General features: G+C 37.4%; 2 protein-coding genes and 1 pseudogene across 2 annotated transcripts; 1 reads left to right on the top strand and 2 right to left on the bottom strand.

The window, feature by feature from the left end:
* Window positions 1-2,448: 2,448 nt before the first annotated feature.
* On the bottom strand, window positions 2,449-3,460 carry LOC132950606 (uncharacterized; annotated as a pseudogene).
* Window positions 3,461-9,328: 5,868 nt separating this feature from the next.
* On the bottom strand, window positions 9,329-11,306 carry LOC132950593 (uncharacterized). The gene is made up of 2 exons (XM_061022112.1): window positions 11,011-11,306; window positions 9,329-9,971 (listed from the first exon to the last, which is right to left on the bottom strand). The coding sequence occupies exons 1-2, from the start codon at window positions 11,304-11,306 to the stop codon at window positions 9,329-9,331; spliced, it is 939 nt and encodes a 312-aa protein (XP_060878095.1).
* Window positions 11,307-15,267: 3,961 nt separating this feature from the next.
* On the top strand, window positions 15,268-17,407 carry LOC132950584 (zinc finger BED domain-containing protein 5-like). Its single transcript, XM_061022102.1, has 2 exons — window positions 15,268-15,921; window positions 17,246-17,407. The coding sequence occupies exons 1-2, from the start codon at window positions 15,268-15,270 to the stop codon at window positions 17,405-17,407; spliced, it is 816 nt and encodes a 271-aa protein (XP_060878085.1).
* Window positions 17,408-17,657: the final 250 nt, after the last annotated feature.

Here is a 17,657-nt window from a genome sequence, read left to right as displayed (position 1 = left end):
CCAAGGTACAACATTTTTAAAAACTGGCTAATATGATAATATAAAAATAATTTGCTTTAAATAGCTTAAACTATATTTTTAGCATAAAAATAAACACATTATTTTAACTAATCTTGAAGTTTATTCTGGCCTTTGAAAATATTTTTTTTAATTATCTGGACTTCCATAAACTGTAATTGCCGACCTCTGTTCTAGATACTATATCTGCTGAATTGTGTTCAGAAGCAACATGGTGCCATTTAACAAGTATTGTGAATTCTTGGACTTTAGCTACTCTAGCAACAAATGTTTTTCATTGAGATAAAGGAGCTATCAACCAGGCTAGTACAATTGATGAATCAGTTCATAAAAAAACAATGCTGAACATTTCCAAAAACTAACTCTACCTTGCTGTAGAGAGAGAGATGTGCAAACAGGATCGTGACTCAAAGTTCAAGCTTTGTTGTTTTTTTTGGAGTCACTCTTGATTTAGCTAGTCATAGACGTGTTGTATAGTGACCCTGCTTTTTAGATCTCAAATAGAATGTAGATACATGGTCCGCAAACAGTCTCGGACCATTGGAAAATCCATGTAATTAAATGTCATTGTTTTGGCCTTCTTCTGACACTAATCGTGGAATCGATAATAAATTGAGAAGTTAAGTTCACTCCGGGCTTGTTTAAATCTAGTACTGAGTTCCAATGATACTTCATCATCCCAGTCCAGGTTTATTTTCCACAAGGTTTTCATCAAGATTTATAAACTGGACACTAGTTGCAGAAATAAGTCCTAAAAGATCAAATGCGTTATTGTTTTCTTTTGCTTCCAGTTACTGGGAATATCCGCAACCAACTCGTTAGTAACAGTATCACGTTTAGTTCCTTTTGAGGAGTCCTTTACTAAAATGTATATATTACATCCGTTTTGGGTCGTTGGTGCATATTTTTAACTCCAGAGGTTTTCCTTTACTCTATCATTTTAAACTATTATTACAATCTTTACACCCAGCTAAAAAATATATAAAGTATTGACTATTTGACATATTACTTCTGACTTTACATCGCTTGTACAAATAATTACATGGTAGTTTAAGTTCTTGAGTAGTATAATCATTTATAATGTCTGACTATATGTTGGGTTTAAGAATTTTATACGTTCTAACACTCGTTCCATCTTTACATACAACTATTTTTGGTTCAATATTATAATAGTTTTAAAAATAACAAATTGTAATTAACAGAATAAAAAAAATTAGAAATAAAAAACAATCAGTCTTCATCTGAGCTTTCTGGATTACCCTCAACCAAATTATTCATAAAGCTTTCATAGTATTGCCTGCTGTTTGGATGTATGTATGGCATTAGTGATCTCAGGTCTTTAATTTTTTCTGTTGGTAGTGGTAGTGGTGTAGTTGAAATAGGTTCAAGAACAATATTAATTGTTTCAATAGATTTTCGAGTACTTTTCCTTTCTGAATGTAACTCCAAGAATTCTTCTTGGCCAAATGAGTACTTGTAGAACATTACTCCAGGTGAACTAGTTCTATATTGAATCCATTTAATTTAATTCCAAGTTACAGCTTCATTTTTATTATTAAACTTGCGGTGAACGTGTGAAGTACTAAGAAGTTTTTTTAAAATTAAATAACTCTGATTGTACCATTTCTCGTACATTAATAGGTGGAGTGCGATGTATCATCCTGATTAGATTTACCCAGTCTCTAGGAACTTCAATGCTTGCTAAAGATTTTTTTTAGTTTTTTCTATAAGTGCATGGGTGGAATCATCCTCCATATGTGTATGACCTGGCTGCAAAAACGTTTGATTAATAGTTAGTTGTCTCTGTCTGGCATGACATATGTTTATAACTTGCAATAACATTATAGTCATATAAATATTGCGATTTTGTCCCGGACAACAGTCACTATAAAAATTAATAATTTCAATATCTTCCTTCACTTCCTCAAAAATGTGTTTGAAAAGACATGATGCAATCTCCTGGCCTCCTCTTGCAGCAATTGTCTCATCCCACAAATAGCAAATAGGTCTTGATTGATCAATAGTGGTTTCATACATTGTTAAGTTGAGTGTCCATGGTTGTCTCTTATAAAATGAAACACCATTCATCAACATTGGCGTAGGAAGACATTTTTGAAAGTCGAAAGAAATAGTTACAACTTTTGAGTTAGTCTTACTTAGGTATTTATCTTTTTTCTTTTCTTCATATGATTCTTCAGCCATTTCTAAATGTTTAATTTTGTCTATCTTAGCAAATTATCGTGTTTTTTCATCAGTAGTTGATTTCATAATCATATCATATTTATCACATTGCTGACATGTGTCATTATTTGGTTTCTTAAATGACAAAAATGTTTCAGTATATAGCTATTATGTGCAACTATTTCTAAATCTTTACAGTAACTGACATATAATCTATACATTTGAGATATAGATAAATCAGGGTTCAAATAAGATTTTTCTGAGTGGGCTCTTGAGTAGTGACTTTCCACAGAAGGGAACATTTTTATGTGGTTACGAATAATTTCTTTGTCATTTTCAATTATTTTTTATGATTTCCATGTTTACCTCTATTGTCAACTTTGCACATAGCAGAGTTAATTGATCTTATTTTTCAACAGTATTCCTCACTTGTTTTAATGTGATTGAAAAGTTATTTAGCATCATGAGTTGACAAACTTTAATATTTTCATTTCCTTTTGAATGAAAATACAATCTACTATATTTTCTTCTACTCTCCACTTCTTTGTTTTTTCTGACTTTTTGCACTTTTTTATCAGTTTCAATGACAGACGATGCAATAAACTGTTGTTGACTTTCCCTTTGTAAATTGTAATAGTTATTGAAAATGATTTCTTTGTTTTCACTGAACAATTTTTCAAAACATTTCATTCTACAAGAACATGGCGGTAATAAAGACTTTTTTTTAATTATTTTATTTTTTATATTAACATATTTAAGGCTTTTTGTTTTTTTTTTTTTCAACATTTCTTACCCAAGCTTTAGGATTTGATAATCGTTTTCTAGTTTTTAGACCATCATTTTTCTTACGACCTTTTTTATTTTGTTGTTGCACAAATTCATTTTCTTCTGCAATAGGTAAACGTTGTTCATTTTGTTGCAGTTGATCAGTTTCTGACACAAAATCATTTTTTTCTGCATTTGGTATACTTTGTTCATTTAAAGTGTTATTATTTGCTTCAATATTATCAATTATGATTGAATCATTAGACACAGAACTAGATACATTTTTGTCATAAAGAGGTGGTATATACTCATCAGATGAATAATCGTTATAATCAATACTACTTTCTGAACTAGATGATATGCAGGATAATTTTCTTTCAACAATACTATTTAATGAAGATTGAGTGGAAGATGATGTTGTTGGATCTAAAATATTAATTTATAGTAAAAACGGTATTTTATAAAAGAGAACATAATAATATTTAAACTTACCCATCTGACATATGCGCACCTAGTGTTTTGATCTAGAACTCGTTGTACTCAAATTAATTTTACACTATTAAGAAATAAATAACAATGCTAATAACAACTAATTATAAACAATAAACAATTTAATTGAGTTTTATTACATTTTAACCACGGTTTAAGGGCCCTTTCACGATTTGCCACGATACTTGTCCCTCTTTCATAAAAAAATCAATAAGTTCTGTTCGAACGCATTTGGTTGCATTTCCTGATTGAGAATTGTCCAGTGTCGTATTATCAATCAATCCACTAATAGCGATAATATCCTCAAATATAATGCCATCTCTGTCCTTCACAAAATTGTGTAGAAGGCAGCACGTTTTCATTATATTTTCTGCCAAACTTTCTTCAACATTAAGTGCACGATGTAAGATTCTCCACTTATTACTGATAACATTTGGGTATGGTGGGGGCACCGGTGACGGTGTGTGTGACTCTTCCGTCCTGTCAGAGTAGTAGTTACTAGTTAGCGCTAGTGAGCGGAGGTCCACACGGTGTGTGTGAGGGCCCGAGCTGCGATTAAGTGTGATTTGGAGTTAAGTAAATAAAGTGAATCTATTGCATCGTGCGTATGATTATTGAGTAGAATAGTTAACATAATCAGAAGTGGGATTTCGAATTGGCGGACGTAGTTGTAGTGCGTGTTTGTGACCACCGTGGTAGTCGTGCGGGTAAACGTGTTTCCGCCGTAAACGTTGTTTGTAGTGCGTTACCGATACGGAATTGTTATCCTACGATTGCCGCTCGTTAAGCGTTGTCGATACGTCGTACGTATAGTGTCGCTTATAGTCGGTGGTCCGACGGAACGTGGTTATTGTTGCGACTTCGTAAGCCGAATACGAGGTTAGGTACGACGTTGTCGGTAGCAGCAGTTGGTACCCGTGAGTGCGCTCACCGTGGTTGATTTGCGCTATCATTGCTGTGATACTATCAGCGCCGCGTCGTTGTTGTTATTGATTAGTGATAACGGCGATAGACACTATCGTTCGATATGGACGGCGATGACAACAATGTGCAAGGAGGACAGTCGTCGCAAGTACCAAAGGCGCCGACCTACAATGAGCTTATCGCGCTCATTGATCAATTGCAGAAGAGATTATTGTCCAACGAGTCTAGACCGACCACGGACGCGGATAGCCGCGAACAGCACAATCGGTCGATATCAGAGTCGAGTTCGCGCCAACCCACGTTGGATTTCCGTGTCTTACCGGACCTGGACAAGACGGTAGGAATTTTCAATGGACGCGAATCGACACATGCAGCCGCCGACTGGCTTACATCAGTGGAAGGTATGGCTGATCTAAATTGTTGGCCGTTCGCATACCGATTAGTTTGTACGTGCAAACGTACAGGGCGCGGCCAGGGACTGGTTTGTGGGCCGTACGTTTCGGGATTGGCCTGATTTCAAAACGCAGTTTAATGCAACGTTTATACGCGCTGTACGCATGTCTGATCGCTGGGACGCTTTGCGTAGGCGGAATCAGAGCAAGGATGAACACTCAATGGACTACTTCCAATCGAAGGTGAGACTGTGCAGCGATCTATTGCTGACGTTCGATGAAGTACGGGACCATGTAATTCAAGGTCTGCATTCGCGTGAAATGGCTATGTATGCTCTGTGCAGAGTGCATAGGGATGAGAATGATTTATTGGCAGACATATTGGACTGGGAGCGGATGGACTCGCTGAGAAGAACGGACGCGAAGTCTGACCGACCTGTCAAGCCCAAGGACCCGAACAAAACGAATGAACAACGGAGTCAATCAGCAGGTGACTCTCTAAAGGATAAAAGGACTTGGAGGCGTGCAGTACCGGTTGGAGACAAAGCGGTTGCCGCTACGTCGAGCCAAGAGAACAAGGTGACTGATGATGTCGGGCGGGGCAGCTGCTTCAACTGTCAAAAAGTAGGGCACCTTTCCCGCGAATGTCCTACGAAAAGGAAACCAATGACATGTTTCCGCTGTGGCATAGCTGGTCATATGGTGACGAATTGCCCGACCCAGTAACAAGTCAACACTATTGCTGAACGGAAGAACGTGAAAGCACATCATCCGTACCAGAAGGTCGGAGTTGTGAACGACACAGGCAATCACTTCACGTTGTTCAAGGCAACACTTGCAATTAAGTGTGGAGTAAGTGTTCGACCATTTGTAAAACCGCTGTATGGTGTTGGCAGCACGGTTGTGCCTGCTCTCGAGACTGTCGGGGAAACGGTGATCGAAATAATTATTGACGGGGTCAACGCCGGACCAGTAGTAACGCTAATCGTCCCCGACGACGTTCAAGGACCCGATGCCATTATAGGGAGGAACTGGTTAGATTCGCCTGCGGTATCGTACTATAAATCAGGAGGTCAATTAGTACTCGCGGAAGCAAACATTGTGAACAAACTAGTTGACACTACTGTTGTTACGTTAGGTAACGAATTGGACAGCTTGCATGTAGTGAGTACGGAGAGCGAACTGGAACGTGCACCACTTGATTTAAGCGAATTTAAATTTGTGGATGGAGATGCGAGTGCTGCAGAGAGGTCAAGTCTGTCCGACTTGGTCAATGAGTACCGAGATTGTTTTGCCACTAGCTTGGAGGAACTTGGCTGCGCTCCCTTGACATCGATGGATATTTCGGAGGTAACAGACAGCAGACCAGTTATGTGCAAACCCTATAAAACGACGGCGGCTGACAGGACCGAAATAGAAAAAATTGTAAGCGATTGGAAACGCTGTGGGCTGGTGGTCGAAACTCGCTCACCCTACGCCAGCCCGGTATTACTTGTTAAGCAAAGCGCTGGCAAGCATAGACTTTGTGTTGATTACAGGCGCCTCAACAAGCAGACCCTCCGGCAACACTTTCCATTGCCTGATATGAACGAGCAACTACATTCGTTGGGGAACAGCAGGTTGTTTGCACAGTTGGATTTGGCCAGTGGATATCTGCAGATACCATTAACGGATGGGGCGGCCGCGAAAACTGCATTCATAACCGAAGACACCACAGGTCAGTTTACCCGTATGCCGTTTGGTTTGTCCGGGGCAGTAGCCGAGTTTACTCGACTGATGCGGCATGTGCTGGGACCATTGCACGGGAAAATTGTCAGGAACTATTTGGACGATATGGTGATCGACGCTATTGACTGGGACGATATGTTGTCCAAACTGAGGTTGGTGTTTGATCGGTTGAGGAGTGCGTGTCTGACTCTCAAACCATCGAAGTGTGCCTTCGGTGCCAAGCAGATCGAATTTTTGGGATTTATTATTGGCGGCGGTTTGATGCAGCCAGGTGAACTAAAAACACGGGCGATATCGGACTTCCCTACTCCGGTCGACGTGACGTCGTTGAAACGATTTTTGGGGCTTACCAGCTTCTTCCGTAGGTTTGTGGAAGGATACGCGATCATAGCAGAACCACTTACGCGGTTGACCAAGAAGAACACGGATTTCTTGTGGAGTGATAAGCAGGATTGTGCTTTCCGTGTGCCGAAGGACCGATTGACGGAACCGCCGGTTCTTACTATGTTTGATTCAAATGCGGAAGTTACCGAACTCCATACCGATGCCAGCTCGCTAGGACTTGGCGCTATGCTGTTACAGTCCAAGAAGACTAACGACTCGCTTAAGTTGGTTTATTGTATAAGTAAAAAAACTAGTGATTCTGAATCTAAGTATCATTCCAGCAAGTTGGAATTGATGTGTGTGGTGTGGGCGATGAGTAAATTACGTCAATTTCTCTTGGGGTTGAAATTCGTGGTTTATACGGACTGCCAGGCGCTGGTGTATTTGAACTCATTCAAGGCGACGAATGCGCAAGTAGCCCGCTGGCACGACGTGTTACAAGAACATGATTTTACAATCAAATACAGACCTGGAAATCGGATGTGTCATGTAGATGCTTTGTCTAGGGCCCCAGTGCCCCAGCCCCAGTGCCCCAGCCCTGCTGGTGGTAAGGAACTCCCTTTCGACATGGAATTGGAGGATAGATGGGACGTCTGTGTATTACTGACCATCGAGGATAAGGTACGGATGTGCCAAGTGGCTGATCAAGAGGTGTCAAGTATTGTTCGGAGACTAGATGCCGATCCTGTTGACTACAACTTGGTTGACAAAAGTTTTGCGCTGGAGAACGGGCTGCTGTACAGGCGAATTAACGACAAGCTGTTGTTCGTAATGCCTAGAGCCATGCGCAAAGGGTTGGTGGTTGCTGCACATAATTTGAAGGGGCACCCGGCCGTGGACCGTACGGTTGCCAATATATTACAGGACTTTTGGTTCGTTAAGATGCGAAGGTATGTCGCATTCCACATCAAGATGTGTTTCGAATGCCTGATGGTGAAAGGACCAAGAGGCAAACAGCCAGGCCTGTTGCATCTGATTGCTGTGGGAAAAAGACCATTTGACACCGTACACCTTGATCACGTGGGCCCGTTGGTTACCACTTCGAACGGCTTCAAGTATGTGCTAACCTTTGTGGATAACTTTACTAAATATGTAAATTTTTACCCTGTAGCTAGTACGAGCGCTGACGAGACACTACAGTGCGTCAAGAAATTTGTGAATGCTTATGGATTACCTCAAAGGTTAATTTCTGATAGAGGGACGTGCTTCACTGCTCGAATGTTTGAAGAATATTGTGAAGGTCAAGGGATCAAACACATATTGACCTCCACGCGCCACCCACAAGCGAATGGTCAGGTTGAGCGTACCATAGTGTTCTTATGGCTGCATTAATGACGTGCTCAGAAGAAGGCAAGAATTGGGACGAGATTCTGACTGAGGTGCAGAACTCCATCAACAACAGCGAAAGTAAGGTCAGTACGAAGACACCGTTCGAGATGCTCCATGGATATCGTCCACGGTTTCATCAAGGTATTCTGAGGGAATTGTCAAAAACTGCGGACAATTGGGAGCCTCCTGAAGAGGTACGTGAAGCTGTCCGTGAACAACTGGAGAAGAAGAAGGACAAGGACAAGGCCAGATATGATAGGCACAGGCACGACAACACCCATTATACGAACGGAGAGGTAGTGGTCATGAAAAGGGTTCCCACGGTTACTGGAGAGTCCACAAAGTTACAAGACCGCTACAGAGGACCGTTGGTTGTCATCGAAGTGCTACCGGGAGATGTTTACCGCGTTGCAGAATTGGACCAAACTAAAAACAGCAGATTTGCAACAACAGCACATGTGTCACAGTTAAAATCATGGCGAATATACAAGGAAGATGAGCAGATGGAGGATGATGGTGATGAAACAACCGAAGAGTCTGATGGTAGTGAGACTATTGAAGAGAAGAAAGATGAAGAGACGGCTGAAACTGTCCGAGGAAGGGTTGGTAGAGTGAGAAGGCCACCTGTGTGGCATGCTGACTATAATTGTTAAGTTGTAATTTTTCTAAGTCATAATTATTAAAATGTGTAAATTGTTGTCTAAGACTGAGACAATTGTTAAGTTGTAATTTTTCTAAGTCATAATTATTAATATGTGTAAATTGTTGTCTAAGACTGAGACATTAATTAATTGTAAAATTGTTAAAAATGTTGTTAATTTATTGTAAGCTCAAGGATTGTGAATCTTGTTAAATGTTATTAATTTCACTAATGTAATGCCTCTGTATGTACTCTACTGTTGAGGACAACAGGAAGGTCAGAACGACCGGATGATAACATTTGGGTATGGTGGGGGCACCGGTGACGGTGTGTGTGACTCTTCCGTCCTGTCAGAGTAGTAGTTACTAGTTAGCGCTAGTGAGCGGAGGTCCACACGGTGTGTGTGAGGGCCCGAGCTGCGATTAAGTGTGATTTGGAGTTAAGTAAATAAAGTGAATCTATTGCATCGTGCGTATGATTATTGAGTAGAATAGTTAACATTACTAAGTATTCCAAAACTGCATTCGATGTATCTTCTGGCTCTTGTAAGGCGGTAATTAAATACTTTTTTACCCATAGACAAATATTTTCCACCAAATGGTCTCAGAAGAAATTGACAAAGTCCAAATCCCTCGTCTCCAATTAAAAAATAAGGAATTTTGTCTGACCTTTCGTCTGAAAGGGGTTTGGGTGGTGGTAATTTAATTTTGTTAGTTTTTAACAATGTATACAGCGTTGAGTTTTTAAAAGTTGTTGAATCACTTGATTTTCCTGGTGCTCCTACGTCAATGTATAAAAATTTGTAATTTGAATCACATGCTGCCAGTAAGAGAATGAAAAAAAAATGTTTATAATTGAAGTTCATTGATGCACTGCCCTCTGGCTTGATTACTCGAATATGTTTCCCATCGATTGCTCCAATAACGTGTGGAAAATTAGCTCGTTCTTCAAATTCTGTAGCAACTTTTGCTAGTAGTTCTTCCGTGATTGTAGGGAAACAACTTTTTTTAAATGCAGCCCAGAGAGATTCGCATACTTCTCGAACAATGTTAGATATTGTTGATAATCCAATGCGATAATCGATGTGAAGATCGCTCAGCGTGTATCCAGACCCGAGATATCTAAAAACAAATAATATTTAAACTAATGATTTTTTCATGTCACAGGTAATTCATATCACCGAAAATGAAAAAGTCTACGCGATTCATATACACGAGAATTGACAAAGCAAAAGAATGATATGAAATCAGGTTCTGCAACAAAATTTCGAAAAAAATACATATTTTTTGATCAACTCAGATTTTTAGATACTACCACAAAACCTACAGATGATAGTATAGAGTTGAGCGATCATGAAGGAAATATAGAAGAAATTGAAGCAGTAGCTGAAGAAAATATTAATAAAATGCCCTGTAAAGTAAAGCCTAAGAAACGGTATTCTGACAAAGACCTCTTGAAAAATATTATCAACAAGAGACAAAAAAAAGTTTGGATAATGAAAACGAAGACCGATTATTTTTATTATCCCTATGTAAAGATTTACAATCCATACCGGATCATATGAAACTAAATGTAAAGACACAAATGATGAATTTAATAGCATCTGCCTAACAAACAGCTTGTGCTACTTCTTCAGGTCAGCTCTATCCTTTAACCACTATAAATCAGTACTCACATCCGAATCCGATACGTCCACAGTTTAATATAAACTCGTATTCAAGCCAACCTGCACAACCTGCCATAAGAACCAATGTAAATCGGCCCCTAAATACGCAATCTGATTTTGGAATCGAAATACCTGTATACCAGAACCAAACACGAGCGCAGCATCAAGACCAGTTATGGCCTACAACTTATAGCCCCGTAGATGCATCCTCTGTTCAAAGCGATTTATCTAATGATGTATTTAGAAATTAAAAGTAACTCTCTAAAAGTATGTTAACAATTGTTTTTTAGTTTATAAGAATTAAAAAAGGTATTTAATTTAATTTAACTTGTTTATTACAGTTTTGTATTTAATATAATATCTTGTGATAATGATGATGATATATTAATACAATTTATTTTGAAAAGATATTTCATTTATTTTCAAACAAATGTTAAGTATATTTCTTATAATAAAGTATAACACTTTAAATATTGTAAATTTATTATTCTTACCTCAGAGTTAAAGCTAGTTTTTCATTCGGAGGAATGGACTTCCTCATGACAGTATCTTGTTTCGTTATATTATTTTTGATACCAGATAAAAGTTCTTTGAATGTATTCTTCGACATACGAAAATATGAAAAGAATTTTTCATCATCTCCTTCCAAGTCATCAAACAGTGTATAAAATAATCCTCTGTTCGGTCTTTCTGGAAGCAATGGATGCACCCAGAATCTTCTCGGTGTATTTTTACGTTTCTTTTTTTTAATTAATAGCATCGCCAACAATAGTTTAGTTGCCACGTCCATTTTGAGAATGATGTGCTCTCGTGTTCACAAATATTGTCTACCGATACACTTTCGCAGCGTCACTGACGCGCTTCTAAAAAATATTCAACGCTACTGACGCGCTGCTAAGAAACGCTGTAGAGTGGCTGCGTGTGAAAGGGCCCTAAGATATATCTTAAACCGTGATTTTAATGTCCGTCATTAACAAATTATTATCAGTTAGGCTAAATAAACCACTATCAGTTTGAAAAAGAAAATTGGCCAATCTACACATGTACTAAAATCATTTAGTCCTAACTACACTTTGGCCATTTGTTTTTGATATGATTTTTTCACTGATATTGCCAATGTATTGATAAGCCTTATTTTCAAAATAACAACACTAACTCTTCGTTCAAATCAAAATGGCTAATCATCACGTTAAGTTGGTCACACTTGTTCAGATACATTGGCCCCTTTATCAACAGAAAAAGTAACGAAAAAAAAATAAGATTGGTCAAAGAATCTCAATTTCTCAAAATGTGACATTGGCCCTTCTTGCACCGAGCCACAGATTTATTACTATGGGTTATAAAATACCAACACTCGACAGGCAACAGGCAGAGTTATTAGTTAGTGCAATTGTAAGGCTATTAGCTTAGAACGTGAACTCTTATTGTAATAGGTAAGACTTAAATATTGAGCCATATAGAGGCATTTAAAATACAATTTTATATAAGTTATAACGGGGAAAATCCTAATCTACATGCAGATAGTTTTAGTACCAATACCTCTAACTTAACCATTTATTACATTAAAATGTCAGTATTCACCTTGTCTCACAAATGATTATAGTATGATTTTCAATTTATAATTTATATGTTTGGAGTGCATTATATACATACTTGTAAACTAGTTTAAATTAATAATTTTCCTACAATTAAAATAAAACAAATGCTTTTTTTTTACAACAATTAGAATTTAATAGCCACACAACTTAAACAATATATTATACAAATTAAAAAAAATAAGACAAATACCTTTGAACATAAAAATAAAAACAAAATCTTTCAAACAACTTACAATTAAAAAAAACAAAACAAAACAAAAACTCAAATATATAGTAAATATTTTAAAAACAAAACCTTTGTAACAGTATACCGTTGTACACTACAAAACGGTCCTTTTCAGGACCACCAATCACAGATCAGCATGACAAAACAACCCGTTAGAATAACTTTGCGCCCTTATTATAGAGCCCCAAGTTATTCCACGCCCTTAAAAACAAGGGCTACATGTAGGGGAGACCGAGACGCATCGAACCACACCATCCCCGCATCCATAGCCCCAAAAATATGCAGGCAACACTACTTCCCGTAGCGAACGTAAACACAACAGCCACGGCGGCCACACCTTTGTTTACTAGGTGGTACGGGACACAGTATATATACCAGGCGCTTTCACCGCGCCAGTATTAGTCTTTCATCAACCTTTAAACCTTCAACAGTTCAACCACTACTAGAAGGAACGAAGACCCGAAGACCCGACAGCTTACAAGCCAAGACTACTACAGCTGCCAGCAGACCAACGACGACCAACATAACAGCCGAAACGACAATAGCTGGTCGCGATTTGATCCTAGCTCGAATTGCCAAGACCGCCATCACATTGCCACGCCGCTCGCCGACGATGACGCCAGTACACTGTTCAACACCAAGAGTCCCGCCGCAGTACATCGACGAGCCGCTGACTCACGGCTGACGACCAAACAGTAGTGATGGGCGATTCTCGAAAGTAGATCGATCTTTTGAATCGATCTAGATCTTTTAAAAGATCGATTCTCAAAATAACGATTTTTTAAATCACTAGACGGCGCTTTTTGACATTTTCTAGCTCTATCTTGTTACGCCCAGGTTCATATTGATTACATTTTATTTCTTTTCATTGAAGCAACATTCTTGCTGTTGTTTAATGTTTAGTGTGTAGTGTGTAGTGTGTACTGGAAGTAACATAAAATAGTACTAAAGTACATAATATCAAAATGTAAAATATTACATTAATAATTAGTAAGAATCTGATACAATGCAAATATATATATATAATGTAGAAATTAAAGTTTGAGTTTACTGAGTTAGGATTTAGGTATGTAAAGTAGATAAATAACACCTCAATGATTATGGTAAATACTGTAATACTATAATTATAATATAAATATTTTTAGTAATTATATCATTGGTATTATTGGATTGACTTTCACATAAACTTTTTACAATATCAATATATACAAAACCGTAGGCTGTACAGACTACAGATAATTACATTATACATATTTACAAATAATATATACAAAATAATTACAACAGAGTATATGACATTATACTTATTTACAAATACTGATTTTTTATTAATCAATGTGCCAGTCTACCAAATTGAGAGATCCTAGAAATAACAAATGTTGTAGTCTTTCCCCCTATAGTCTATTTCTTTTGTTTGTCATTATATTACCAGCTTTAGAAAAAAGTCTTTCGGAAGGGACCGATGTGGCCACGAGCGATAAATAAGGCTCAGCAATTTTTGATATGTGAGGATACATAGTTCTATGTACATTCCAAAACTTAAAAACATTTTCGTGTAAGGGGATTGTTGGTTGGTTTATATAATGTTTGAAGTCTGTTGGCATTCGTTCACTACTCTCTTCAGAATTTTCCGAGGCTTTTTTTGAGACCAATTCATTATGAAATGACACAAACTATCAGCTTTATCAGTGTCATCATCACTAGAGTCTTTATAAGAACCACTAGAAAATTAAAATTAAAAAAAATGAGCGAAATTATACTTGATATTTTTTATTATTAACGGCTTAGCGTCTAACAACCAGATAACACACTATCGCGACCGATGACAATTTATGTACGGATAAATAACATTTGGTCATGCGGGTATAGCTGAATTGTGATAAATATTTATCTGCGTTTTCCCACTATACTACTATATTACGGTAACTATTTCTAGTTATGTCTCGTAATCTGTCGATAATATTATCACGTAGGTATTACCTACTCGTTTCGTATTTTATCTTCATTAGTATTTTATCTATTATTATTTTACTCGTATTATATTTATTTGTCATATCGTAAGTTAGTACACTACGTGACTTCGTAAAGAAAGTACATATTTTCATGTGCGTTGTTTGATTAATTAACATTTATTTGTTTGTATAATTATATATTATACTATAATATTACTATTAAACATGCCACCGAAAATTTGAAACCTCTGAAAAAGTGCTTCATACCTCATATGAGATCTCCCTATTAATTGCAAAATCTAAAAAACCTCATACTATTGGTGAAACTTTGCTTAAACCGTGTTTGTTGAAAACCACAGAAGAGATTTTAGATAAGGAAGCAGCAAAAAAAATACAAGACATTCCTTTATCAAATAACACTGTAAAATCGCGAATAGGAAATATGTCACAAGACATTGAAGAACAACTTATATGCCTCATAAAAAAATCTCCCTGGTTTGCTCTTCAGTGTGACGAAAGTACGGCTGTAGCACAATGTTGTCAATTGCTAATCTTTGTTCGATTTTTAAGTGCAGATATAATACAATAAAAGAAAAATTATGATTATCACAAGTATTAGAAACTACGTCAAGAAGGGTTGACGTTATGAAAATAATTCTTGATTATTTTGAAAAACATAAACTAATGTGGGAAAATCTTAATGGATTTTGTATAGATGGCGCTCCTGCTATGCTCGGGTCACGTTCAAGTTTAGCTACATTAACTACGCATTGTATTAAACATCGTCAAGCGTTGGCGTCCAAAACATTACCAAAAGACCTAGCTTTTGCGATGAAAATATCCATACAGTTAGTGAATGCTGTTAAAAATAGTGCACTCAATACACGTGTTTTTCAAAAATTATGTGCAAATATGGACGCTGAGCATTAAACATTACTATTTCATACTGAAACAAGATGGCTTTCGAAAGGAAATATGTTGTCACGTTTATTTGAGCTTCGAGAGGAGTTGAAGGTTTTTTTAATCGATAAAGGTATGAACTATTTATATGAGCAACTTTGTGAGCCAAAAATTGAAATGCAAATTGCATATCTTGCGGATATATTTGCCCACTTAAATCACCTACATTTTCAACTGCAAGGTTTTGGTAATGTTAAACTTGAAGGTTCCGCAAATATTTTCGCATTTGAAGATAAAGTTCGCGCTTTTGTCTGCAAGATAAATCTTTGGATTGACAAAACTCAGGTGAAAAATTATTCTGTATTTCCTACACTGCAAGTTCTTATTGATGACGAACACTACAAATGTTTTACAGTAGATATTCAGAATAATGTATTAGAACACTTAAGAGTCCTTAAAGAAGAATTTACCAGATACTTTCCAGAATATGGTGTAGTAAACACTGATGTTGTTAAGAAGGTTATTCGTAATCCTTTCACTGTCGAAGTCAACAACGTTCAAGAAGAAATGCAAGAAGAATTAATAGATCTTCAAAACGAAAGCAACTTGAAGAGTTCTTTTGAATATAGTACAAACTTTGAAGAGTTTTGGTGTAAAAAGGCCATGGGATATCCAAACATTCAGCAAACAGCATTACGTTTCCTCATGGTTTTTTCAACCACATATTATGTAAGCAAGGATTTTCTTCACTATTATCTATAAAAAATTAACAAAGAAATCGTCTGAATCCAAGTGATGATATGTGACTGGCACTAAGCAACAGCATCGTTCCAAGATTTTCACAACTGGTAAAAGAAGCGCGCCCTAATAAGTCACATTAATACTCATTAATATAAATTTGTTAAATTTTTTTCTCATTGAATAAGTTCGTAAAATGTAAAATTTAAATTTGTATCAGCTTTTTTTATTAAATTAAATTTTTAAATAAATAAGTTAAAATATTTTTCCACAGCATGAACTGTATTTCTGATTTTATTTTGTACCTAGAAATTATAAGCTATACATATATAAAACTATAAAAAAAATGAGTAATATAAAGAGAACAAGAGGGGGGTTGAAATCAGGGAGTGGTCTGTGACTACAAGGCAGTGTTGCTAATATTTTTCGATCTTTTAGTTCCTGGTTCCACATGGTTCATGAATTTAGCGTTATCAGTTATTATTATAATCACTAATCAGAACACCAATAAGTCATATGTGAATAAAAAAACAACGTGGAACTCAATTCTAAATGGTAAGCCTTGGTTGTAGTACATACAAACAAGCATATGTAGGACAATGTTTGAGCACATCGACCTCCTCCCTTCAAAGTAATGGGACCGGCATAATCGACTCCAGTGCTGGCGAACGGTTTGATTTGTTGGACACGATGATTTGGAAGACTTGCCATTTTCGGTCTATACTTCGTGGTCGTATGCAAAATCAGGGAATACATTGTCGTAGCCGAGAACAAATGGCCTTCCTTGATGATAATATCCAAAATTCTCTTTGCAGAATGGCTTTTAGGTAATTTGCGCCAGGACGCTTCAATCTAATATGACGATGATCAATAAGTAGATCTGTCAATCGGTGCCTGGCTGGCAACAAGATTGGGTGCTTATGCTCATATGGTATTTCAGAATTATGAAGCCGACCGCCCACTCTGAGTAGCCCAGTCTCATCAATAAATGGATCTAAGTGACGGAGGGGTTTTGAACAGCGATCGTCCTTTTTAAGACGTGTTAAGTCATCGAGGAAGATCTCTTGTTGGACACACCGAATGAGCCCGTGAAGGGCGTGTACAACTTCGTCTGCGCTTACAATTGCGGTTGTCGCAGTTGACGGGCGAAAACTGGCAAATCTATAAATATACGAGACAATCCGAAGAATTTTATCTAACGAAGCAAATCGAGTCAGCAACCTTACAAGTGATACTTCAACATTAACGAGAAGTACAGTAGCTTTCTTCGCCTCAGAGTGAGTCAGAGTATCATGGTTTTTACCTTGCAATACAGATAACGTTGGCCATTTGTCAGACGACTCCTTCAAGAAAGCCAGACCAATTCACCACAATGGATGGTTTACCAGTTCTGAGGGAAATAACCCGCGAGATGCGCAATCAACTGGATTTTCTTGAGTGGGGACGTAATGCAAACGAGCCAAAATTTCAAATATGATCAGTGAGCTCACCCCGCTTCGTAATGCAATAATTGAGGATGATATCCAACGAATGGAATCAGCCGTTAATTCTAACACAGTCTCTGATGAGATAACTGATAATAGTGAAAGTCAAGGTCTTATTACGTCGTTCGACGGTCTCTACTATAAGTTCGCTGCTTTCAGTGATGTGCACAAGTTAACAATGTCAGCTTCGATGGACGTAGCAACGTCTTCGTTCTCGAATGAAAGCAGTAGTCTACAGAATTG

Source organism: Metopolophium dirhodum, chromosome 1, assembly GCF_019925205.1.
Source record: "Metopolophium dirhodum isolate CAU chromosome 1, ASM1992520v1, whole genome shotgun sequence".
NCBI lineage: Eukaryota > Metazoa > Arthropoda > Insecta > Hemiptera > Aphididae > Metopolophium > Metopolophium dirhodum.
The sequence above is the reverse complement of the archived record's forward strand: the minus strand, read 5'-3'. Positions and strand labels throughout refer to the sequence as shown.